The sequence below is a fragment of the Lepidochelys olivacea genome, assembly GCF_965140295.1.
Source record: "Lepidochelys olivacea isolate rLepOli2 genome assembly, chromosome: 5".
NCBI classification, from domain to species: Eukaryota; Metazoa; Chordata; order Testudines; family Cheloniidae; genus Lepidochelys; species Lepidochelys olivacea.
Window position 1 is genome coordinate 72,293,710 of NC_140415.1, and position 25,839 is coordinate 72,319,548.

General features: G+C 41.5%; 1 protein-coding gene across 4 annotated transcripts in view; it reads left to right on the plus strand.

Moving 5' to 3' along the window:
• The window catches only part of APC (APC regulator of WNT signaling pathway), a 191,089-nt gene that overhangs the window by 78,930 nt on the left and 86,320 nt on the right, over positions 1-25,839 (plus strand). For all 4 annotated transcript variants that reach the window (XM_084627702.1, XM_084627701.1, XM_084627704.1 and 1 more), the window contains 3 exons: positions 3,569-3,653; positions 4,174-4,375; positions 23,518-23,626. In XM_084627702.1, coding sequence (XP_084483828.1) covers positions 3,569-3,653; positions 4,174-4,375; positions 23,518-23,626 — 396 coding nt within the window. The remainder of the gene's footprint in view (positions 1-3,568; positions 3,654-4,173; positions 4,376-23,517; positions 23,627-25,839) is intronic.

Consider the following 25,839-nt stretch of genomic DNA (forward strand, 5'->3'; position numbering starts at 1 on the left):
GACAATTCCACAGGTGCTTGAAGCTGTGACTGTGCTAATCAAATGGCAGGGGCTCTATTTGTTCCCCATGTTCCTCCCCCTTTTGGTTTTCTGATCGATCCTCCCCTGAAAATCAGTAGGATTTTAGATATTGATGCCTAGAGCATTCCTTGAAATTTTGGAAATGATCAGTTGTGATGTTCAAAAGTTAATGCGTTGCATACAGACAGATAAACACAGAAATGCTGTTGAATTTGAGTGTAAGGCCATCACAAGTTCAACCAACAAGTTTACTATAAACTGATGTTTCATAGCTCTCTACTTTCCATTGCTATCTTTAAATGATTCCTTTGCCTATATCAGTACAAATTTCCCCATGCTTGGCCGTTTTGACAGTGAGGCCTGGTCTGCACTTGGGCATGGCTACATCACTTCCCCTAAGTGCTGTGCCTATGCCTACCTAAGTACCAGTGTAGATGCAGCTAGAATGGAAGAATGCTTCTGTTGACCTACCCACCAATGCTGAGGGAGGCAGATTACCTACAGTGATGCAGGGGGGACGACCCCTTCCATCACTGTAGGAAGCATCTACATGATGGTACTTCAGCAGCATAGTTGTGCTGCGGTAGCACCTGTAGCGTAGACGTGGCATCAGAACAGGTCCACTTCATACAGATGGACTCAGATCTGCTGGAGCCTTCGTACTTAGGATGCCACCTTCCTGGAGACCCAAAATAAGGAAAATAGTGTTAAATTAAGTAAATACAAAATTTGCAGTGATTTAACTTTTACTGTTTACAAAACAGTTTAGTTAAGCTGGTGCAAAACTCTTTGTAGATGCTCTTTATTTTGGTTTGGGTGATTTTGTTTTACTTTAATCAGTAAAGAAGTGAAGTTTAGACTTGAAATTAGATGACGGTTTCTAACCATCAGAGGAGTGAAGTTTTGGAATAGCCTTCCAAGGGAAGCAGTGGGGGCAAAAGACCTATCTGGCTTTAAGATTAGACTCGATAAGTTTATGGAGGAGATGGTATGATGGGATAACGTGATTTTGGCAATTAATTGATCTTTAAATATTCATGGTAAATAGGCCCAATGGCCTGTGATGGGATCTTAGATGGGGTGGGATCTGAGTTACTACAGAAAATTCTTTCCTGGGTATCTGGCTGGTGAATCTTGCCCATATTCTCAGGGTTTAGTTGATCGCCATATTTGGGGTCGGGAAGGAATTTTCCTTCAGGGCAGATTGGAAGAAGCCCTAGAGGTTTTTCGCCTTCCTCTGTAGCATGGGGCACGGGTCACTTGCTGGAGGAGTCTCTGCTCCTTGAAGTCTTTAAACCACGATTTGAGGACTTCAATAGCTCAGACATAAGTGAGAGGTTTTTCGCAGGAGTGGGTGGGTGAGATTCTGTGGCCTGCATTGTGCAGGAGGTCAGACTAGATGATCATAATGGTCCCTTCTGACCTTAATATCTATGAATCTATGACTTAAGCTAAATCCATCTAAGAGTGAGTTATATTGAAGTAGGAATATGTGCACTCACACTTGCACAGGTTTAAAAACACACTTTTCTAGTTAAAATGGTGCAATACATATCTAACAAAAATGACATCACCACAATTGTACCTCAGTTGTTTTGAGTAAAGAGATAATTTCCAAACCCAACACTAGTTCTGCAGAAGTCAGTAGGAGTACAGCAGAAGAAAAGGTTGCAGATTGGGTCCTGGACTTGTGAAAAAAAAAAAATTAATTTGCATCAACCACCGTGTAAAATATTTTATACCATCTGTGACAACTCTTAAATTTGGCAGGATAGAAAATTGCTACCTGACCTTTAATCTAATGGGAAAAAAAGATAAAATGTAGTTTAACAAATTATTTGACTAGGCTAGAGAAATAAGAGAATATATGAATGAGCAATTCCCTTTGACAACATCACACCAACCCATTTTTAGTGTTGTTTTAATAAATTCTCTATCTTGTTCTCCAGGAGTTTAAAAAATTTATAACTCATTTCAAAGGCTTTCTCCCCACCTCTAGCCCTCAGCAGCATGGGAATCAAGGGGGGTCAGGTTATTGTGTCTGAACTATATAGTTCCATTGGCTGAAACACTGGCCTGTAATTGAACAGTGTGCCACAACTACTTGTGCAGCCCAGAGACTGCAGAGTGGCTGTGTAGTTGCTCCATGCTCTGACCCCTAGTTGGTGCAGGGAAAATTATATCACCCTACCCTGTGGAAGTGTCTCCTCAAAACCCTTATACTTGAAATTTGCATTGGGGACAATAATTGGAGCCTGAATAGGACTTTAAGGTTGCACCCCTATCATAATATAGAACATCTTAGCTTCTAAGGGAATCCATTCTTTCTCTCTTCCTCCCTACCTCTTAGTGGAGTACAATGTATCTGGTATCTCTGCTGAATGTGTTCCAGGAATTGTTTGCATTGAGGAAGAGTGGCTCAGCAGACATTTCCTTAAAATACAAAGGACAGCAACTGGACGAAGATACTTGTAATTGTTTGTCTAGAATTCTTTAGGTTTGTAACAGTAAACAAAAAGATGCACAATTCTTGATGTAGGAGCAGTTATCCATATATAATAGCTAAGGAGTACCTCTCTAATTATTTGGACATGGTCTCTCTCTGTGACTACGGTTTCTTTTAAAAGCAGTTTCTAAACCATGAGATAAGATGAATAATATTTTATTCCTGTTGAGGGGGAGGGGTTTGCCTGTGGCAATGCTTTTCAATTTATTTTTGTTATTGATGGAGTCTCCATTGTAATAGCAAAAGCTTTCAGACTTAACTCACATTTGATTGTTCACCTGAATTTAGGCCATTGAGCATTTGGAGCCTGGAGGTAATCAGTGTTTTTACAGTGAATCTTTTCTGCATCGTGTTTTTTTTCTTGCTCAGTTATATAATTTGATCAAACATTGCTTTTATAGTATAGAGTGGAAAGAGATGTTTGCTTCAAATCCTAGGCTGTACATGTGTGAGTCTTAAATCTTTTTCTCATAGGCCAGGTAGTAGCAGCTGTAATATGTTATGATCCGTAATACTTAGTTACTACAGTGATAAGTCTTTATGGAGAAACTTTGGCAACTCAGCACCTATGCTTCTACTAAAGTCATTGGGAGTTAAAGATGCTCAGTTCCTCTGAAAATTAAGCTACTTTTATTTTGGTGCCTAAATAATAGATTTACAAGACTAATTTTAGGCACACAAGTTTGAAAACGTTGGCCTTCATTTCTGTGCACCTTGATTTCGCCACGTGTAACATAAAGAGAACGCCTAACTCCTTGAAATACTGAGATAAATTGTGCTGTAAAAGGTGATGTGCTATTTTAAGGGAATGAACTCCTGAATGCAATCGTATTTGAAAGAATGTTGAAATCAAGTCAAATAACATTTTAATGACAGTGGATTACTGTTCAGATGAAATGTTGCAGTGGGCTTGTGCCAATATTGCATTAGTAGTTATAGTGAAATCTGGTATTTGGAGAGGAAGAGATACATTTGTTCTGTGTTTCAATTGTTGTGGTATGGATTTTTTTTTTAGTTGTGCTCCGCTCTTTTTTTTTACAGGAGGTGCTGAAACAGCTACAGGGAAGCATTGAAGATGAGGCAATGGCTTCTTCTGGACAGATTGATTTGTTGGAGCGACTTAAAGGTAAATTTGGAAAGATTTTTAAATAGGGTTACTTGCTTGCCAATCGTAGTTGCTGAGGTGTAATATTTTCAAGGATCTCAAATCCCCCTGACTTTCAGTGAAACTTAAGACTCCTAAGTGCCTAAGTCACTTTTAAAAATAGAACTAAAGACCCTAAATCACTTAGGTGCTTTTTGAAATGTTTATCCTAAGTCTCCATGCAAAATACTATTGATACACAAGCTACATTTTATTGAACTTTCATAAAACTGCACTTGATTTGTATTGCTCAAATAGGGGTTTATTACCTTTTTGTTTAGATTAATAACATGATCCTCCAACTGTACTATCAAGGTTGGTTGGTTTACACAATATTTTCCTTTGGGATCTGTAGAAAAACCTGTTTGTTTCCACCAACCTGAAGACAAAAAAAAGTTTACATGACACACACAAAATATAAAATTAAGGTGTAAACAATTTTTTAGGTTTGCTGCTATTAAGCTTCTGTTCTATAAAGCTTTGTTCTTTATTTTTCATTCAGAACTGAACTTGGATAGCGGTAACTTTCCTGGAGTGAAGCTAAGGCCAAAGATGTCCTTGCATTCATATGGAAGCAGGGAAGGGTCCGTGTCAAGCCGTTCAGGAGAATGCAGCCCTGTTCCCATGGGATCATTTCCAAGAAGAGGGTTTATGAACGGAAGCAGAGAGAGCACTGGTTATTTAGAAGAACTAGAGAAAGAAAGGTAACTTTTTAATTGGTGTTCATTGTGCATCAACTTCTTTTAATTTTAAAAATATAAACTTGGTGATATCTTTAAAACAAAATGAAAAATATCCCCCCACACTAATATTATTCAGCCATCACTTGTATTTATTTTGGGCAACAGCATACTCTGAATTAGATGAACACTTAAACCTGTTGTAGATTCCAGGTTCCATTAAATACAGAAGAAAGTGCAATTAAAACATGTACTGTTACTTCAAGTGTTTGTCCATGTGTGTTCCACTGTTGCACCCCAAGCCTTGATTTTGGATTCTTTTGGCCAGCAGTGTCTGAGAGTTAGTGTTAGCATGTATTTGATACTTAGTGTTTTCTTTTGATTTAAAAAAAAAAGGCAGAAAAAAGCTTTTTTCTCTGAAGGACTTCATCTGGTACTGTCCAGCCCTTATGATAGAACAGAGGTTTCCAGGATTTAAGATGTGTCCTCCTTGTGAGGCAGTAATGCCCCTTAATGATGGACATTCAGTGATGGACATCCATAATAATGGATATTATGCCTCAAGCAATTAAGGGCACATTCTAGAGAGATGTGCCATCTGCAAGTTGTTCTCGAACAGAACACAAAAAATGAGAAGGTTACCTGAAGCTGTTTTTAATGAACATGACTATGCACCACTCCTCATCTCCTGGAGTGTCTGGAACTAAAATCCTTGAGCAGACCTCTACAAAAAGTCTTCCATTGTTTCTGAGGGTATCGCTACAAAGCAAAGAAAAACCCATAGCTGGCCTATGCCAGCCAAATTGAGCTCGCGGGGCTCAAACTGTGGCTCCAACTGTGTTTCGTTGCGGTGTAGACTTTTGGGCTTGGGCTGGAACCCAAGCTCTGTGACCCTGCAGAAGCCCGGAAGTCTACATGACAATGAAACAGCTCCACAGCCTGAGCTCCACGAGCCCGAGTTAGTTGACATGGGCCAGCAAAGGTTTTTCTTTGCTGTGTAGACATACCCAGAGGGATCTTCCTAAGTGTCCAGTAAAACATCTGTGGATAGGGGAAGAAAGGATCACTGGTCCTCTAAGGGGTATAGATCTAGGTCCCCCCTCGTCAGGTCCTAGCACTAAACAGCAGGAACCCTTTCATTCTGCTGCTCAGAAGGGTAGTTCAAGGCCCAGGGAGGGTCCCTCTGAAACCCATGGTACGGGGGGGGCGGGGCTGTGTTGATCGCCTGTGATATACAGGAGATCAGACTTAGATGATCTGGTGATCCCTTCTGGTCTTAAACTTTGACTCTGACACTCAGACACTGGCCGCCCTGCCACTGGAGCACAGAGGCGCCTGATACTGATGTCTTTGGTACTGATTACTCTGGTACTGACCATTTCCATTCACATGAGTCTTTATGGCTTTGATAAATCTCAGAGTCTCTGTGGTCTTGGAATCACTGCAATTGTCAGTGGTCAAAATTCCTCTTGTACCATCCACTACTGCCTTTCCAATACCAAGCACACTTATAGTACTAAATAGTCAGTATACTGAGTGATTGCCTAGCACCCCAGCTATAACTGCTTCTGCCCTAGAAAAGGATTATTCTTTCTCCCTCCTCTGGTTCTGCCTGTACCAGGGAGGTGCCACCTTCTCATTCATTAGGGTGTGGGTCCTTTGCTATCTATGTATCAGAAAGGGACTCTAGGGCATACTGCTATTATCCAATGCCCAAAAGTTCTAGGAGAAACACTGCCTCTTGGTACCTGCCTGAATGGGTGCCATATCATTGTCAGTGTCTTGTTCATACTGAGCACAATGGGGACTACAACCTGTCAGAAAGCCTGCTTCTGCCACACAGTCTAGAGCTAGGTCTTCCTCTCTCCTGAGCCATCGGGGGGTATGGGGCTTCAGTTCCACCTACTGCTCAGCAGAAACAAGGCTTTGATAAGGAAGAGTTAGACTAATGACCACGCCATGCCAACTTGTATATCATCATCTCCTAATTAGGCTGTGGTACCTTCAACGTCTAGTGCATAGCCTGATGACTATAAGACCTTTTAGGAGTTACAGCACAGGATCATGGAAGTTATCCAGAAGAAGTCACACAAGCACTTGAACATTTTACACATCTCTGCCGGGATGCCTTACAATGCTTATAAATGAGGGCATTTTGGAGTCAAACAAGCTACATTGACAGATGGCTGCTTTCTTAGTGATGACATCAAAATGGGGACATCACCATTTTCAGGTACTCATGTATATATTGCTCTATATACATTGAGCAATTTTATACCCTCCTGGTACCTGTATCTTTGGTTTTAGCAAAGATCCATGAGAGGACCAACCGTCATGGGTCATTAAAATCAAACCCTGAGATAAGGATCCCAATAAACAAGATCTATTCAGTTGCAAAAATTACTCCTCAGTCAGTTTGCAGTTGAGAATTGCCAATTATCAGACCTTTTTCGTGAAATATGACTATTAAAATTGAGACACTATCTCCAAATTTTCCAACAAGATTCATCATGACATCAAAGAGGTATCAAAGTTCATTATCTTGGAGAGACAGCTGGTTGCATGCAGCTCTCAATGTGTCAGACACAACAGCCAACTCCATGGCCATCTCAGTGACCAGTCCTCTGCTCCAGATGAGGCTAGGTCCAGGGATCTCTGTCAGAAGTGATTAGAGTCCCCTGGACTCCAAATCTAATGTATACATATCCTCTGATTCCACTAATCTCAAGAGTCATCCGGGGACTAAACCAAGATGATCATGCTGGCACCAGCCTGGCCAAGGCAGTTCTGGTTCTCAGAGCTGATGAATCTCTGTTTGTCCTCCAGTCCAATTACCTCTTCAGCCAGACATAATATCAAAAAGGAAGGGGTAGATGGTCCCTTCAGATCATCCATGCACCTCATACCATGAAGCCTGGCAGGGTAACATTGGTAGAGAGAGAAGCTACTGGGTGGAGGTACAGAATATCCTTATCCACAGTAGAAAGGACTTTTCAAAGGTTGGTTTATTCAGTCAATCCCACCAACGTCCGTTATCTCTGAAACTCACATACCTGATATACTGGAATATCTCCTGTCCTTAAGGAATTCAAGACTGTCTGTCTGTAAATTCCCTTAATGTTCACCTAGCAACCATTTCAGCTTGACATGCTCCCATTCAGGGCCATTGAACATTCTCATGTCCCACAGTAGCTAGATTCTTGAAGGGCCTTATGCAGGTGCCTCTCCTTCCATGGGATTGCGACGTAGTGCTGATGGGTCCATCCTTTCAGCCCCATGCTATGTTTCCTCTTCCACTTGTCCATCAAAATAGCCTCTTAGTGGCTATAACATTGGCCAGAAAGGCAGTAGGGTGATGGGACCTCCGTATATGATGCCTCATAGAGACAGGAGGACCTTGTTGCCTTCCCCAAAGTTTTTGCCAAAGCTAGTCTTTGACTTCCATTTCAACCAAATAATATACGTGCCTGTATTTTTCCCAAGCCACATTCCAACAAAGGCAAAAATAAAGTTTACACTTCAGTCAAGGTTCCTTCCCCACTCTGAACTCTAGGGTACAGATGTGGGGATCTGCATGAAAAACCCCCTAAGCTTATTTTTACCAGCTTAGTTTAAAACTTCCCCAAGGTACAAGCTATTTTACCTTTTGCCCTTGGACTTTATTGCTGCCACCACCAAGTGTCTAACAAATATATAACAGGGAAAGAGCCCACTTGGAAACCTCTTTTCCCCCCTAGAATCCTCCCAAACTCTACACCCCCTTTCCTGGGGAAGGCTTGAGAAAAATCCCCACAATTTGCATCGATGAACACAGACCCAAACCCTTGGATCTGAAGAACAATGAAAAAGCAATCAGGTTCTTAGAAGAAGAATTTTAATTGAAGAAAAAGTAAAAGAATCACCTATGTAAAATCAGGATGGTAAATACCTTACAGGGTAATCAGATTCAAAACATAGAGAATCTCTCTAGGCAAAACCTTAAGTTACAAAAAGACACAAAAACAGGAATATCCATTCCATTCAGCACAGCTTATTTTATCAGCCATTTAAAGAAATCATAATCTAATTTATATCTAGCTAGATTACTTACTAAGTTCTAAGACTCCATTCCTGTTCTTTACCCGGCAAAAGCATCACACAGACAGAGCCTTTATTTTTTCCTCCCCCCTACCCCCCCACAGCTTTGAAAGTATCTTGTCTCCTCATTGGTCATTTTGGTCAGGTGCCAGCGAGGTTATCCTAGCTTCTCAACCCTTTACAGGTGAGAGGATTTTTCCTCTGGCCAGGAGGGATTTAAAGGTGTTTACCCTTCCCTTTATATTTATGACACGCCCCCGCCAAATCACAGCTAGGGTGAAATGCTGGCTGGGATTTCTTCCTGGAGCTCTAGGGAAAAACAGAGTTAATAAGACACATGCACCTCTAAATATACTACCAAGTACATAAAGACTAACAATATTTTTCACATCTCAAGGACGATTTTAACCAGTTGATTCTGGGAAACTTTCACGGGAGAGTGTGTCAGCCACTTTGTTAGAAGCTCCTGAGATGTGTTGGATGTCAAAATCAAAATCTTGGAGAGCTAAACTCCACCAAATACGTTTTTTGTTATTTCCCGTGGCAGTATGAAGCCACTGTAGCGCAGCATGGTCAGTTTGCAGGTGGAAACGCCGTCCCCAAACATATGGGCGTAGCTTTTCCAGAGCGTAGACAATGGCGTAACAATCTTTTCACTTTTGACTTTTCTTTTCATTGACTGACGAGTTGCTTTCCCTCTCAGACAGTTTTTTGCTGAGAGACACTACAGGGTGGAATTCTTTTTCGGTCCTTCCTGCATTAAAACTGCTCTCACACCATGCTCGGACGCATCTGTGGTTACTAGGAACGGTTTGTCAAAGTCTAGGGCCCTTAGTACAGGGTCAGACATGAGTGTCGCTTTAAGCTGGTTAAAGGCATTCTGACACTCTTAGGTCCACTGAACGGCATTTGGCTGTTTCTTTTTGGTTAGGTCTGTCAGTGGGGCGGCAATTTGGCTGTATTGCGGTACAAATCTCCTGTAATAACCGGCCAAGCCTAAGAAGGATTGAACCTGTTTCTTTGACCTTTGGATAGGCCACTTTTGGATAGCATCCACTTTGGCCTATAGGGGGTTGATAGTTCCTTGACCCACCTGGTGTCCAAGGTAAGTCACTCTGTTTAGGCCTATTTGACACTTCTTAGCCTTAACAGTTAGTGCTGCCTCCCTAGTGCGCTCAAAGACTTTTTGTAGATGTTCCAGGTGTTCTGCCCAGGAATCCGAAAATATGGCCACGTTGTCAAGGTAGGCGACTGCATATTCTCCTAATCCCGCTAGGAGACCATCTACAAGTCTTTGGAAGGTGGCGGATGCATTTCTTAACCCGAAAGGGAGTACATTAAATTCATACAACCCGATGTGTGGTGAAGGCTGATCTTTCCATGGCGGATTCATCTAGTGGTACCTGCCAGTACCCCTTGGTTAAGTCCAAGGTAGAGATGAACTGGGCCCATCCCAGTTTCTCTAATAGTTCATCTGTGCGTGGCATTGGATAGTGGTCTGGGCAAGTTACAGCATTTAGCTTACGATACGTTTTTGCATGGACTATCTCCCCATCTGGTTTGGGAACTAGAACCACTGGAGATGCCCCTGCACTTCCAGAGGGGTGAATTACACCCAACTGTAACATATCTTGGATCTCCCGTTTTATAGCAGTTTTAGCTTGAGGAGACACCTGGTAAGGTTGGACTTTAATTGGGTGAGCATTACCTGTGTCAATGGAGTGGTATTCCCCTTCAGTCCGTCCTAGGGTGGCTGAGAACGTTGGCGCATAGCTAGTGCACAGATCCTGGATCTGCTGTCGCTGCATACGCCCAAGGGTCATGGAGAGGTTCACCTCTTCCAAGCCACCAGCACTTTTCCCTTCGTAGTAAACACCTTCAGGCCACTCAGCGTCGTCTCCTCCCTGGGCTGTAAACTGACAAACCTTTAACTCTCTGGAATAAAAGGGCTTTAGAGAATTAATATGGTACACTTTAGGCTTTCGGTTGGAGGTGGAGAATGCTATGAGATAATTAACAGGCGCTCCTGGACCGTGAATGGCCCTTCCCATGAGGCTTCCATTTTATGGGCCTGGAGCACCTTTAAGACCATGACCTGGGTCCCCTACTTTGAAGGAACGCTCTCTGGCATGTTTATCATACCAGGCTGTTTGCTCTTTTTGAGCATCCTGTAAGTTTTCTTTAGCAAGGGCTAAAGAGGTTCGGAGGGTGTTTTGTAGGTTGGTTACAAAGTCCAGAATGTTAGTTCCTGATGAAGGTGTAAATCCCTCCCATTGCTGCTTCAACTGTAATGGCCCCTTAACCTCGCGGCCATATACACGTTTAAATGGTGAAAACCCTAAACTGGGATGTGATACAGCTCTGTAGGCAAAGAGCAACAGCTGCAACACTAGGTCCCAATCATTGGAGTGCTCATTTACGAATTTACGTATCATGGCCCCCAAAGTTCCATTAAACTTCTCCACCATGCCATTTGTTTGATGGTGGAAAGGAGTGGCAACCAAGTGATTTACCCCATGAGCTTCCCAGAGGTTTTCCATAGTTCCTGCCAGGAAATTAGTCCCTGCATCTGTGAGGATGTCGGAGGGCCAACCTACCCTGATAAAAATGTCTGCTAGTGCCTGGCACACACTTTTAGCCCTGGTGTTGCTTAGAGCTACTGCTTCTGGCCATCGGGTGGCAAAATCCATGAAAGTCAGTATGTACTGCTTTCCTTTGGATGTCTTTTTCAGAAAAGGACCCAGAATATCCACAGCTACTCGCTGAAATGGAACTTCAGTGATGGGGAGTGGCTGGAGAGGGGCTTTGATCTGGTCTTGGGGTTTTCCCACTCTTTGGCATACTTTACAAGACCGGACGTAGGTAGAAACATCCTTTCCCATTCCCTCCCAGTGGAATGACCCCCCCAAACGGTCTTTGGTCCTGTTCACCCCAGCATGGCCACTAGGATGATCGTGGGTTGAGCTCAAGAGCGTGGCCCAGTACTTAGTTGGAACTACCAACTGTCTCTGAGGATGCCAGTCTTCCTGGTGTCCACCAGAAAGAGTTTCCTTGTATAAAAGTCCTCTTTCTGCAACAAACCTGATCGATTAGAAGAGCTGAGAGGCGGTGGGTTGCTCCATGCCGCTGTCCAAGCTCTCTGGAGGCTTTCATCTGCTTCCTGTTCGGTCTGGAACTGTTCCCTTGATGCTGGAGACATCAGTTCCTCATTGGATTGTGGACCTAGGCTTGGTCCCTCTGGAAGCTATGTAGGGGATGGGTCTGTTTCTGTTGACTGTGAACCGCTCTCCGCTGGGGCACTATGTTGGGGTTCAGGCTCTGGCTAAGCCTCTTGTGTAGGGGTATGGGCTGCTGTTGGTTCAGGTTCGGTGGGGCCCTCTGGTGTTGAGGTTGCAAGTACTGGATGCAGTGCTGGCAGTGGGTCTGGTGCTGGTGGTTCCGCCGGTTCCGGTTCTGGGACTGGTTCCGTCTGGGTCTCTGGGACTGGATCCACTACTGCTGTTGCAGACATTGGCCCGGGGTCCGGGTCCATCACCTCTGACCGGGTCCTGGTAGAAGTCTCTGGAACAGCGCTAGGCATGACGGCTGGTTTAGTCTGGCTGCCACCCTCTTGGCTGACTTCACATGATGGGCCAAGTCTTCCCCCAACAGCATGGGGATGGGATAATCATCATAGACTGCAAAAGTCCACGTTCCTGACCAGCCCTTGTACTGGACAGGCAACTTGGCTGTAGGCAAATTGAAAGAGTTGGACTTGAAGGGTTGAATCATCACTTGGATCTCTGGGTTGATTAAATTGGGGTCCACTAAGGAAGCATGGATAGCTGACACTTGTGTTTCGGTGTCCCTCCACGCGGTGACCTTCTTCCCGCCCACACTCAGTTTCCCTCTGCTCCAAGGGTATCTGGGAGGTATCTGGGCCTGAGGACCTCTGGTGTGATTGCAGTGCAATGAATTGTAATCTGTTGGGGTTCTTGGGACAGTTGGCCTTTACATGCCCCGGCTCGTTACATTTAAAACATCGTCCAGCTGACGGGTCACTGGGGCGAGGTGGGTTGCTGGAGAACGGTGTGGTGGGACACGCTTGGGTGTTAGCCCCATTCTGACTCTCGCCTTGGTTTTAAACAGTTCATACTGGTTCATTTGTTCCTTAGGCATTTCAGCCGCCACCTCAGCTATGCATCCACTGAGCTGCGGCCTCAGCTCTACCATGTATTGGTGTGTAGAGATGCTGTACCCAAGGCAGGCCCTTTCAAAGTTTTCTAAGAAGTCCTCGGTATCATCGCCTGCCTTGTAGCTGGGGAACTTTCTGGGATGGGAAGTGGTACCTGGAGAAGGATTGCTAGGATTTGTTGGTATATTTTGCTGAGCCCTTGCCCCTTCTCCATCTCCAGTTCATGCTTCCTCTCTTTTTCCTTCTCTTCCTCCACATGCTTCCTCTTTTTCCTTCTCCTCCAGTTCTTTGGCCCTTGCCTCCAGTTCTTTTTTCCTTTGCCTCCATAGCTCTCCTGTGAGCAGCTTCTAGGGCTTTTTCTGCTTCTTTCACTGCCTCCAGTTTGGCTAACTCCAATTTGTGTAGTGCCTTGGTGTCTGTCATCTTTACCTCTCTGTTTTTAATTAACTTTACACCCGAGGGTTAGAAATAAAACAAACAAAACTTGGCTTGTAAAATTTTGCTGTGCTGTAATAGGATACCTATATTCTCTGATGGTGATTATCAGCCTACAGAAAAATCCAAAAAAATCCAACCCAACAACAATAAAAAAAATTAAAAAAAAAAAACAAAAACCCTAACACCTTTGTCTCCAGGCAAGTAGACAGAAAACCCCTCTAGTTACTTTTAGGTTAAAAAAAAAAAAAGAAACTAACTTCAGGTCTGTGAAGACTTGTGAATTTCCCTGCAGGAGGTTAACTACTCTGCCTTTAGGTAGAGAAAACTGCAATTCACAAAAGATAATTCCCTTTTGTCTCTGCTCTGGCCCCAAAGCAAAGCAAAAAAACCTTCCAAATATTTCCAGTTGGAGACCTGCTTTCTAGCAGCCCAAAGGATTTTAAAAATTTCCTTTTAAAATCTGTTTTTCTGGTTCAAAAAATCTCAAATTGATCGCAAAATGATTTCAGGTTAATCCCACCGCTCTGCCACCATGTCAAGGTTCCTTCCTCACTCTGAACTCTAGGGTACAGAAGTGGGTACCTGCATGAAAACCTCCTAAGCTTACTTTTACCAGCTTAGGTTAAAACTTCCCCAAGGTACAAACTATTTTACCCTTTGCTTTTGGACTTCCACTGCCACCACCAAACCTTTATCTGGGTTTATTTATTAGGAAAGCATTGTTTGGAAACGTCTTTGCCCCCCAAATCCTCCCAACCCTTGCACCCCACTTCCTGGGGAAGGTTTGGTAAAAATCCTCACCAATTTGCATCGGTGACCACAGACCCAAACCCTTGGATCTTAAGAACAATGAAAAAGCATTCAGTTTCTGAAAAGAAGGATTTTAATAGAAGCAAACAGTAAAAAGAATCGCTTCTGTAAAATCAGGATGGTAAATACTTTACAGGTAATAAGATGCAAAACATAGAGAATCCCTCTAGGCAAAACCTCAAGTTACAAAAAGACACATAGGAATATCCATTCTATTCAGCACAGCTTAATTTCTCAGCCATTTAAAGAAATCATAATCTAATTTATATCTAGCTAGATTACTTACTAAGTTCTAAGACTCCATACCTGTTCTTTACCCGGCAAAAGCATCACACAGACAGAGCCTTTATTTTTTCCTCCCCCCTCCCCCCCACAGCTTTTGAAAGTATCTTGTCTCCTCATTGGTCATTTTGGTCAGGTGCCAGCGAGGTTATCCTAGCTTCTCAACCCTTTACAGGTGAGAGGATTTTTCCTCTGGCCAGGAGGGATTTTAAAGGGGTTTATCCTTCCCTTTATATTTATGACAGGCAGCAACTTGGAATTATACGCATATGCTTACACAACATTACTTCATAATAGAAACATCAAGATCCAATGCTCATTTTGGCAGAGCCATCTTACAATCGTTGTTCAAATAGATTCCTAGTGCCTATGTCCTGTGGTCTAGGTTGCTGCTTATGAATGACCAAAAGTGGAATGAATATATATATATAGATAAGCACTCAAAGAAGAAAAAACTTATTCACCTTACAGTAACTGTAGTTCAAGATGTGTCATCCAGATGTGTTCCATACCCCACCCCCCTTCTCTGCTGCTGTGGAGTCTGAGAACACCTAGATTCTGCATTGGTGAAGGGACTGAGGGATGATCGGGTTGCCTTGCCATTACTCCCTTGGGTTAGAGGCACGATGACCCTTAGGGCTTGTTTTCACTACCAGGGTAAATCGACCTAACTTATGCTACTCCAGCAACATGAATAACATAGCTGGAGTCAATGTAGCTTAGGTCGACTTACCGTAGTGTCCTCACTGCGCTACGTCGTTGGGAGACACTCTCCGATTTACTTTACTCTCCTCAGAGAGCTGGAGTACCTCGGTTGACCAGAGAGCGCTCTGCCTTCAATTTAGCAGGTCTTCACTAGATCTGCTAAATAAGCAGCATCGATCTTCCCGTAGTGAAGACCAGCCCTCAGAGTACAGGTGCAGCCCCCAATGGATGCTGCTGGCCTGAAGAATCCAAACTCAAGTGTCTGGGGTACATGCACAAGAACAGTGTGCTATATAAAGAGAACACATCTTGAAGAACCACAGTTACTGTAATGTAACTAATCTAAAAGTATTTTTAACTTTATTTTCCTATGTTTTGTGTTTTAAATTTGTTTGACATGTTTGCATGCTAACTTTCTATTCTTAAATATAGAAATATCAGATATGTATTTTATTTAATTTTAAAAAACCCAAAGCTTTCTGAAAGTTCAATGAATCTTTGACATACATTAAAAGTTTCAAACAATTTAAACAAGAAAAACAAGTAGAACAGTTTTCTAAAACCAAAAAGAGAAAAAAGTTCCCACACCTATTATAGCCATGAAGTTCATCCCACTATGCCCATCATAACCCTCAACTCCCTGCCAGATTCACACATTTTTACTAAGTAGAAATAAAATGGATGAAAAATCAACTTTCAAGTAAGTTACACTGCTATAGCTGTAAAATGTTTTTTAATGTGTGCTTTCACGTGCTTAGAATTCATGTTGTATTACATGTTCTCTGTTTTGTCCAAAGCTCATTTCAGAGTGAAACAGTATCCCTTCAGTGGCACATGTCCAACTGTTAAGTAAGGGTTGAGCCCTGTTTGTTTTTTCTAGTTTAGTGAGTTTAGTACCCTGGCCTTTATCACCCCTGTAACACATCAGCAGAGAACTGGACTGGACAACTTGTCTGGGACTGACGAGATGCTGGTAAATTGTCTAATAAAGTATTCTTATTCCTTCTGTTCTGTCTTCCAGTGGGTGTGTGTGTTTTCTGTGACCTTTTCTCACCCTTTTTCTGTGTCTGACCACTACTTGCCTCTTTACTAGGCATTTCTAATGACTACCAGTAATGCTTGCTTGTCCTAGGGGATTTTAATGCAACTTCAGTTGTTCCAAAGGTACAAAGTTTGTGTTTAGTCTAAGTATTAGCTATGCTACAGTATTTCTGAGGTTAAACAAACTTAATGTCAGTTTTCTTACATACTAGACTGAAACTTTCTGACAGTATTTTCAGTAGAAACTAATAGTATATCCCAGCTTTTGCTAGTTTAAGCATCACTGCCTAATAAATTTAAGTTGCTTTTCCAAGCTACTTTGCTTCAAAGATTTTTCATGTTCATAGATGTTTTATGCATTAGCTACTTAGAAGAGACACATGGTTTGCTTTTGGCATTGAGCAGAAATTACTGTACTTGGTGAAAAATCAGTCATTTTTATAGGAAATTATTTTTAGGATTTTGGATTTGTTTTAATGTTCATTTTCTCATTTTATGGCCTAAGAATATAACTGAGAATATTTATTATATGTGCAGTTATATAATATAAACAGTGTAGTTGATGTTTTGTTTCTGTCCTTTCTTTTAACAGAGGGATATTATTGATTCCCAAAAACAAGGCAGTGCCTATCCTCCACACTAGCTCTAGGTGCTGCAAGAAAGAACCCACATGGACATGCCTTGGGAACTGCTAACTTGTCAGAAAAGAAGCTTATGTGGCTATTACCTATGCTATTCCATTGGGGTTAACATATAACGGAATAAATTAGCAACATTTTATATTGAGAAAAATTTATGGATGTAATGGTCCAAGATATGCTTTCATCTGCACTGCTGCAACACCACTGAATTTGCCCACGTGTAACTGAGAACAGAGTATGGCCCAATGTGTTGTGTGTAGAGATATGACAAATCTTCAATTACAAAAATGGGATGAACATTTGTGTTTTTGATATTTTTCCTTTGATCTGTAGCAATTCTTCCACCTTAAACTCTCAAGTTAAAAGGAGCTTTGCATCTGGATAGGTGGGTAAAGTGCCCTCCTAAGTGTCTGATACAAATTTCAGTTCATGAATCAGCTAATCAGATGCATCTCTGCATGGAATTGATACCGCACTCTCAATTTCTGACAGGTTGCACATCATACAAACTATAATCATACATGGAACTAATTGACAGTTTCAGCAGACAGTCCTAAGACTGAATAAGCATGGATACTAACTCATTGTTGTATTCTTAGAGGTGGTCCCTCTAAGTGTTGAGGCATGCTAGCAGGGTGCTGTGTGGGTTGATGCTGTACCTGTTCTGTGAATAAGCAGATTCCAGTCTCCAGAGCTGTTTAATCTGGCACTTTTCATGAGCATTACATTATTAATAAAGAAAAGGGAAGAGGTGGAGGCTTGGAAGTGAATTTAACGCACTTCTCAAAATGGCCAGATGAATTATAGATTAACAGATTTGTTTTATCTCTTATCTTTGTACCTCCTATATTTTAAATAGGTATCTGGCACATTTTTTATATTTCATACAACTATTTTGTTCTACTTCCTTTAAGTTAAATCTCCATGTAGTTTTTAAAGTAGTATATTACTACTGCAATATTTTTTTCAGATATACTAGTTCTGTTTTTTTACATTGACATCAATAAAATATTGAAAAGAATTTAATTTCAGAGGCTGGAAGTTTATTTCATGTCAATAGAAGCGTTTCTAGGGATTAATATGTTTTGATGTCCAAAGCCTCACATTTCAAATCATATCATAGAACTGGAAGAAACCTCGAAAGGTTATCTAGTCCAGTCCCCTGCACTCATGGCAGGACTAAGTATTATCTAGACCATTCTTGACAGGTGTTTGTCTAACCTGCTCTTAAAAATCTCCAATGATGGAGACTCCACAACCTCCCTCGGCAATTTATTCCAGTGCTTAACCACCCCCTAACAGTTAGGAAGTTTATCCTAATGTCCAACCTAAACCTCCCTTGCTGCAATTTAAGCCCATTGCTTCTTGTCCTATCCTTGATCACTGCAAAATTTGCAAGTCGTTTAAACCGCGGACTAAGAGAGAAAGAGACATTAGGTTCCGGGCCATTCTCATGGAGTCGGTGCTGACCCCAGCTCTGGCGCGCTGCTCTGAGTCAGCACTAGGCACCGCCGCATCGCTGCGCAGCGACCTCCCAGTGCCTTCGACTAGTCAGCACCGCTCCCCGTCTATGGGGCATAAGAAGGCTAAGTAAGTACCTTCTTCACAGCGGCACTGAGGTAAACCAGGGGCAGAGACTAGACCCATGTTGGGCAATCCTCAGTCCCCCCAGCCTCTAGGCCTCTGACTCACGTTGAGCGGAGTAGCCCAGCCGCGTCGGACTAGGCCTTCCCAGATGTCTGGATGCCGTCCACGCTGGTGAAAACTGAAACAAAGAAGTCATTAAGCACCTCTGCCATTTTCACATTTTCTGTGGTTATGTGAGTAGTGATGCAAATGTAATATATAAAACAGGGATAGGCAACCTATGGCAGGAGTGCCAAAGGCGGCATGCAAGCTGATTTTCAGTGGTACTCACACTGCCCAAGTTGTGGCCACCTGTCTGGGGAGCTCTGCATTTTAATTTAATTTTAAATGAAGCTTTTTAAACATTTTAAAAACCTTATTTACTTTACATACAACAAGAGTTTAGTTATATATCATAGACTTACAGAAAGAGACCTTCTAAAAACGTTAAAATGTATTACTGGCACGCAAAACCTTAAATTAGAGTGAATAAATGAAGACTCGGCACACCACTTCTGAAAGGTTGCCGACTCCTGATATAAAAGCATGAAATAAAGTCTACCTTACATGATCTTTGTGTGTAGAGTATAGTTTTTATGTTCAAATGTGCTTTTTGCCACAAGTGTAGAACTCTTATGGTATCAAGTGCATAATCAACAATTTCAACTGCATTGGTAAATTTTATACATAAAGTATGAGACTTAATTTTGACAATGATTTCTTGCTCAGAAGATCACATCCAAATAATAGCAAAACGTTCTTTAAAATGTGAAGCTAACTTGATGGCAGCCCATTGGCCTATTAAATGAGTTCTTGGCTTTTGATGCACTTGTCCTGTTTCTGCAGAGATTAGACAGGTAGAGAAATGATGTGCGCTTGCAGCTGTTCTGTATCTTCTGTAGCATTACATGCTGGTTGCTTCATAGACCGTGCAAGGTATTACTAGTAAAGTCTCATTAACTTTTGCCTCTGAATCAAAGAGGATCATGTAGTTATTTTACCATTTTTGAGAGAGAACAATAAAGGGGGAACAAAACTGTTTCTAGTATCTGAAATATTTTTAGAGATTTCCCTTACCTCCGTTGATGTTTAATCCATAATATAATTTTGGGATTTCAAAAGATTACTGGGCAAGACATTCAAAAATGCTTCAGTACATCAAAACCTTTAAAATATGGGGCAAATACTAGAAGTCATTTAAGCTAACTTGTTGTTTTAACAACCTGTGTGCACTATTTGATGTCTGCATTTTAGCGTACAGAATTCCAAATCTTGTTTGAACCATCTTTTAGGATTTAAGGGGACATAGCTACTACTTGTGTAGGAGCTGTTGTTCCCCCTGTACATCATCTTTATTCTCTCCTTTATTTTGTTTGGGCGTTAGCCTCCCTTTTTTGCTTTCCATCATTTGTTTTGTTAATCTTTCTCTCTTGTCAATAAGAAACATCAGTGGATAAATCTTCAAGCAGATTCTAAAAACAGTATATCTTCTACACACACATTTTTTACTACAAATAATTTGATGTCTGTAGACCGAATCAGGTAATCTTTTTGTTTGCATTCTTAATGTATCTATAGTCAGCAGTAGTTGAGAATTATCTGAATCCCACTTGCAGAAATTTTTTTTAAAAATAAAAATTGCTTTTAAAGACAGAATTAATTGCACCTTTGTAGATCTCACTTCACAACTGTCACCTCTGTTCCTTCCTGCAACACTAGAATAAGTACCCTCTTTTGTCTTTTCCTCACTAATCCGAGTATAAAACCTGTCTGTCTAAATATGTAGTCTTATCTATCTTCGTGTTATTGTGTGAGCAATTCTGGTTTAGCTTAACTGAAACTACAACAATGTGATATGGAAAGAGATTTCATCAGGTTCATGTTTAAATATATTCAGCGCCCCAGTCTTTTGGGTCTAAAATGAGGGGGAAAACAGCTAGGTGAATAGTGTGCTGCACGTTAATCTATTTTAAGACTAATACGGCTGTCATTAAGGTTACAATTCATTTTTGATGGATGTCTTTATGCTAGATTTGGGAATTCCAGATAATCCTTGTTATATAGGCCATTAAAAAAGATCCAAAATAACTAGGCTCCTGTTGTTTTCTCAGATATTTTAAAGCTTGCCATTTCCATAGTAGGTATTGTTCTCCGTTTCACCAAAGTATCCATGAATTAGAAAACAACAGCAGGAGATAGTTAGGGAATTAATAATGTGATCTAGATACCATTGCAAAGCTTCCATTCTGAGTCCAGTTAAGGTAACTTGTGGCTAAGGTTCTTTCTGTAATTAATATTGAGTTTGTCAGCAAAGCAGGTTTTAAACAGTTTGCCAGTGTGGTGAATACCAAGCATAACTATTTTAAAACATAGGTTGAACACTGTTCTAAATTAGTCCTTAGGCTTGGAAGCTTAATCAGGTCCAGGTCAGCATGGAAACATTGGCAGGGTAGTAGAAGGAGCTTGTACTAACTGCTATCTGTTCGGTTTAAAAACATTTGTTTATGGTAGTGCGCGCACTGTGCTCTGTGCTTGACAAAGATTCAAGAAGGAACATGGGTCCTGTCCAGAGAGTTCACAGTCTAAGGACAGAGAGAGAAAGAGACAGGCTAGGGAAAGGAAAATAACAGGCAAATTAATATGTTAACGTCCTATCCTATTGTTAAATAGCTGACTTCAGTTCTCAGGCTTTTCAGTCCAGTACCTTTTTATGAATACTGTATTCACTTAATGCTTTAAAATAAATCACCTGGAGAGTTTTTTGTCCAGTTGTCTAGATATACTGAAACGTTAAGTAGTGAATTCTGAATAGTTGCTATATTAGGGAAGGTTATATCCATTACTATTTGGATAAAGTTAACAATATGTCAGTGGTTCCCAAACTGGGGTTCGCAAAATGTTACAGGTTGTTCTCCGGAAAAAAATTCTCTAATGGCGGACAGAGTTGTCTCTAGGGACCCCAGGTAGCATGGGGCCAGCAGCCCAGAGCCCCTGGACTTCCAAGAGCTAAGCAAATCAAAGCAAGCACATCAATCACACTGAGGAGATTTAAACTTCAAGACTCCTTAAAGAAATGGAAAGGGATGTGGATATTTTTTGCTGTTTTTAAAATTAAATAGGCAGCTAGTATTGTTTTTAAAATTATTATGAAGAACAAGTTTAAGCTTTGTTGTAATGTGCGTTGTTTGCCTGGACTGCTCCAGACCTGAATGCTTGTATAGGAGGAACTCTTTGAGTTGGCTTCTTAAATACCTTCATGCTGTTTCACATCTGATACTCCTGGATGAAACATAGGAGCCTTGTCTTATAACAGGCTTATTCAAAGTGATGCAAGCTACAAAAGTGAGATCTTGGATGAGTGTTGCCATTTGCATAATGTAATAAAAATACTGTAACGATAAATAATAATTAATAATAAATAGTGGGTAATAAGCATGGCATAAAAACAAATTTTATATTTCCAAGATCACTGCTTTTATAATTTATACTCAGGTAAAGGAGAAAATACCTGGAAATATTGATTTTTAGAGGGGGTTCGCAAGACTTGATATTTTAGTGAAAGGGGTTCACTGGTTGTTTGGGAACCACTGCAATATGTTTATAGGAACTTAGATTGAGAAAACCCTACCTATTGGAGCAATGATTCATCTGAAATGTCTACTAGACAGATTTACTTGGACCTACAATTATCTTTTTCCTTTTCTCTAATGTCTGTCAAAGAGCAATATGAGCATTTCAGAAGGGAAAAGTAATAACAGGAGAGACTTTTAGAAGAAACTATCGGTAGTAGATTTTTAGAAGAGACTGATTTCGGTGGAGGTTTGTATCGAAGTGGGGTCTGCCTGTATGGATCTAGTTGTAGGATCAGGGCCTTGAAATTATTATTTTTGTATGCCTGTACCATATAATAACTATAGGGAATTGCAGTAAAGAAAATAGTCACAGTTTATATTGGAATAAAATTATATTTCATAAAAAGAATAATAAAGAGAACTTAATAAATGGGTGATCAATTTTATAGATTGTGCTTATAACCATCTATAACACATACTACTCATGTCTGTAACATGCTTGTAAATATCTATAATTTATTAACTCATTATAAATACTTATAAATGTAAAAGAAATGGTCTGTAATCACCATTTAATCAATTTATTTGATTTTGAATCCATCATTTGGAATGGGAGGGAGGAGACAACAGGATAGTACAGAGACAGCAAATATTTTGGGGACTTTGCTATAATGGAGGATTGAGGTATATAGATTTTCTTTTAGTGCTAGTATCTTATTTTTTAAAAAGGTAATTAGTTTGCTACATTGGGAGAAGTATACCACCAAAAAGAGAAAATAAAATGGTCTAAAATGGATTGCACAGGATGTAAATTAGCACAGATCTAATAATACTTACCTTTCATATAATGCTTCTCATCTGTGGATTTCACCGTGCTTTTACAAAGAAAGAGAGGTATTCTACTTCCATTTTACAGTGGAACTTAAGGCACAGAGCATTTCCAATGATTTGCCAAAAGTCACACAGCAGAGCCAGGGACTGAAGAACAGAACACAGGTCTCTGAACTTCTCGTTCAGTTCCTTCATCACCAAGTCTCATCTTTTCAATTTGACACTTTATGTATATATCAAGGTTTACTGTGTATTTGCTGCCATATTTATAATTAAGGCTATGTTTTAGTCACGGGTATTTTTAGTAAAAGTTATGGACAGGTCAGGGGCAGTAAACAAAAATTTACAACCCATGACCTGTACATGACTTCTACTATATACCCCTGACTAAATCTTGTGGGGACTGGCCTGGGGGTGCTGCAGGGACTCGGGGAGAGGGAGGACGGCCCAGGACCCCCGCTGGTGCTGGAGGGGTGCAGGTGGCAATGCACAGCCCAGGACCCCCGCTCGTGCTGGGGGTGGGGGGTTTGACTGGGCCGGCAGGCTCCCTACTTAGCGCCACACTTCCCGGGAAGTGGGGACGTCTACCTTGCTCAGCTCCTAGGCGGAGGTGTAGCCAGGCAGCTCTGTGCGCTGCCTCTGCTGAGATCGCCGGCTTCGCAGCTACCGTTGCTGGGAACCGCGGCCAATGGGAGTGGCGGGGGACGGTGCCTGCAGGCTGAGGGAGCGCGCAGAGCTGCATGGCCATGCCTCCGCCCAGGAGCTGAGCCAGGCGGATGTTGCCACTTCTGGGAAGCTCCCCGAGGCAAGCACCTCCCAGAGCCTGCCACATCCCTGAGCTGCCCCCGGGCCAGGCGTACCGGCTGCTGCAGAAGTCAAAGGGTCACGGAAAGTCACAGAATCCATGACAAACTCGCAGCCTTATTTATAATTGTTAATGGAAACTTACTGATTTTGTTTTTTTAATAGATCTCTATTGCTGGCTGAGCTTGAAAAGGAAGAGAAAGAAAAGGACTGGTATTATGCTCAGCTTCAGAACTTGACTAAGAGGATAGATAGTCTCCCTCTTACTGAAAATGTAAGTATCTACCATAGCAGCTTATTGTCTCATGTAACTGGTGCTGTGATGTGCATTTTGATGCTCTGTATATTTTATAAACTAGTTAAAATTCTTTTTTTGTGAAAAGAGTGTTTCCTATGCTCCAAATAAATATCAAATATTCTGTTTAAATAATATAATTGCACTAATACCAGCAATTGCCTGCTTTCAAATGTCACTTTACAAGGAAAAATCCATGCAAGAAGTCCCCCTCATAGGGAGGAACATGGTGAAATCTCATGCTGTGTTAATTAAAATATGCTATTTTTACTCTTTTGACGTTCTACATCAAAGTCCTTAATTTCTAGCAGCTTCAGAATTTTCTTTAACTTTGAGAAGCAGTATTATGTTAGCCAAAAATACAGCTTCAGTAGTGAAATATGGGTATAGATTTTGCAGATGCAGCTGACCCTCTGGGACTTCGCTTTGTCACCTGCAGCACCATAAATGGGAATGAAAAAAATACTACAGCAACACTGACTTTTTTACTATGAATAATTAAGGCTGAGGACTTTAGCAGGAAACATGTACTGTATTAATAAACTTTTCTGAAACAGTTTTAACAGTACATATGTAAGGGTAAAGACACATGTCATATTATGCCAATTGTATCACATTTGAACAAAACAGTTTTGAATCATAGAAATGTAGGTCAGAAAGGGACCTCAAGAGGTCACCTAGTCCAGACCCCTGCACTGAAGCCGGGCCAAATATATCTAGACTATCCCTGACAGGTGTTTGTCTGACCTTTTCTCAAAAAATCTCCAATGACAGGAATTCCACAACCTTCCTTGGAAGCCTGTTCCAATGTTTAGCTATCTTTATAGATAGAAAGTTTTTCCTTCTGTCTAACCTAAATCTCCCTTACTGCAGAATAAGCCCATTACTTCTTGTCCTACCTTCAATGGACATGGAGAACAATTGATCACCGTCCTTATTATAATAGCCCTTAACATATATGAAGACTGTTATCAGTTCCCCCCACTTAGTCCTCTTTTCTCAATATTCAACATACCAAGCTTTTTTAATCTTTCTTCGTAGGTCATGTTTTCTAAACATTTCATCATTTCTATAGCTCTCTTCTGGACTTTCTCCAATTTGTCCACATCTTTCTTAAAGTATGGAACCCAGAACTGGAGACAGTATTGCAGCTGAGGCTTCACCAGGGCTGAGTAGATCAGTGGAGTTACCTCCTGTGTGTTACATTCGACACTCCAGTTGATACACCCTAGAATGTTAGTCTTTTTTTTTTGCAGCTTCATCACATATTGACTCATATTCAATTTGTGATCCACAACAATGCCCAGTGGTCCCCAAACGGTGGGGCTCACCCCTGTAGGGAACACAGAGGAATGTTCAATGGGGTGCAGCAGGGCCTGGGCCAGCCCCTATGTGGGGGAGGGGAGGGAGCACCATCCAGCCCCTCTCTGCTCCCAGCTCCACCCTGGCCTGAGCCTTCTTAGCAACAATGGCACACTGTTGACTCATATCCAGCTTCTCGTCCATTGTCACCTCTAGGTCCTTTTCTGCAGAACTGCTGCCGAACCATTCGGTTCCTAGTCTGAAGCGGTGCATGGGATTCTTCCGTCCTAAGTGCAGGACTCTGCACTTGTCCTTGTTGATCCTCATCAGATTTCTTTTGGCCCAATCCTCTAATTTGTCTAGGGTCCTCTGTATCCTATCCCTACTCTCCAACATATCTGCCTCTCCTCACAGTTTAGTGTCATCTGCAAACTTGCTGAGGGTGCAATCCACACCATCCTCCAGATCATTAATGAAGATATTGAACAAAACTGGCCCAAGGACTGACCCTTGGGGCACTCCACTTGATACCGGCTGCCAACTAGACATGGAGCCATTGATCACTACCCGCTGAGCCCGACAATCTAGCCAGCTTTCGATCCACCTTATAGTCCATTCATCCAGCCCATACTTTTTTAACTTGCTGGCAAGAATACCATGGGAGACCGTGTCAAAAGCTTTGCTAAAGTCAAGGAACAACACTTCCACCGCTTTCCCCTCATCCAGAGAGCCAGTTATCTCGTCATAGAAGGCAATTAGATTAGTCAGGCATGACTTGCCCTTGGTGAATCCATGCTGACTGTTCCTGATCACTTTTCTCTCATGTAAGTGCTTCAGGATTGTTTCCTTGAGGACCTGCTCCATGATTTTTCCAGGGACTGAGGTGAGGC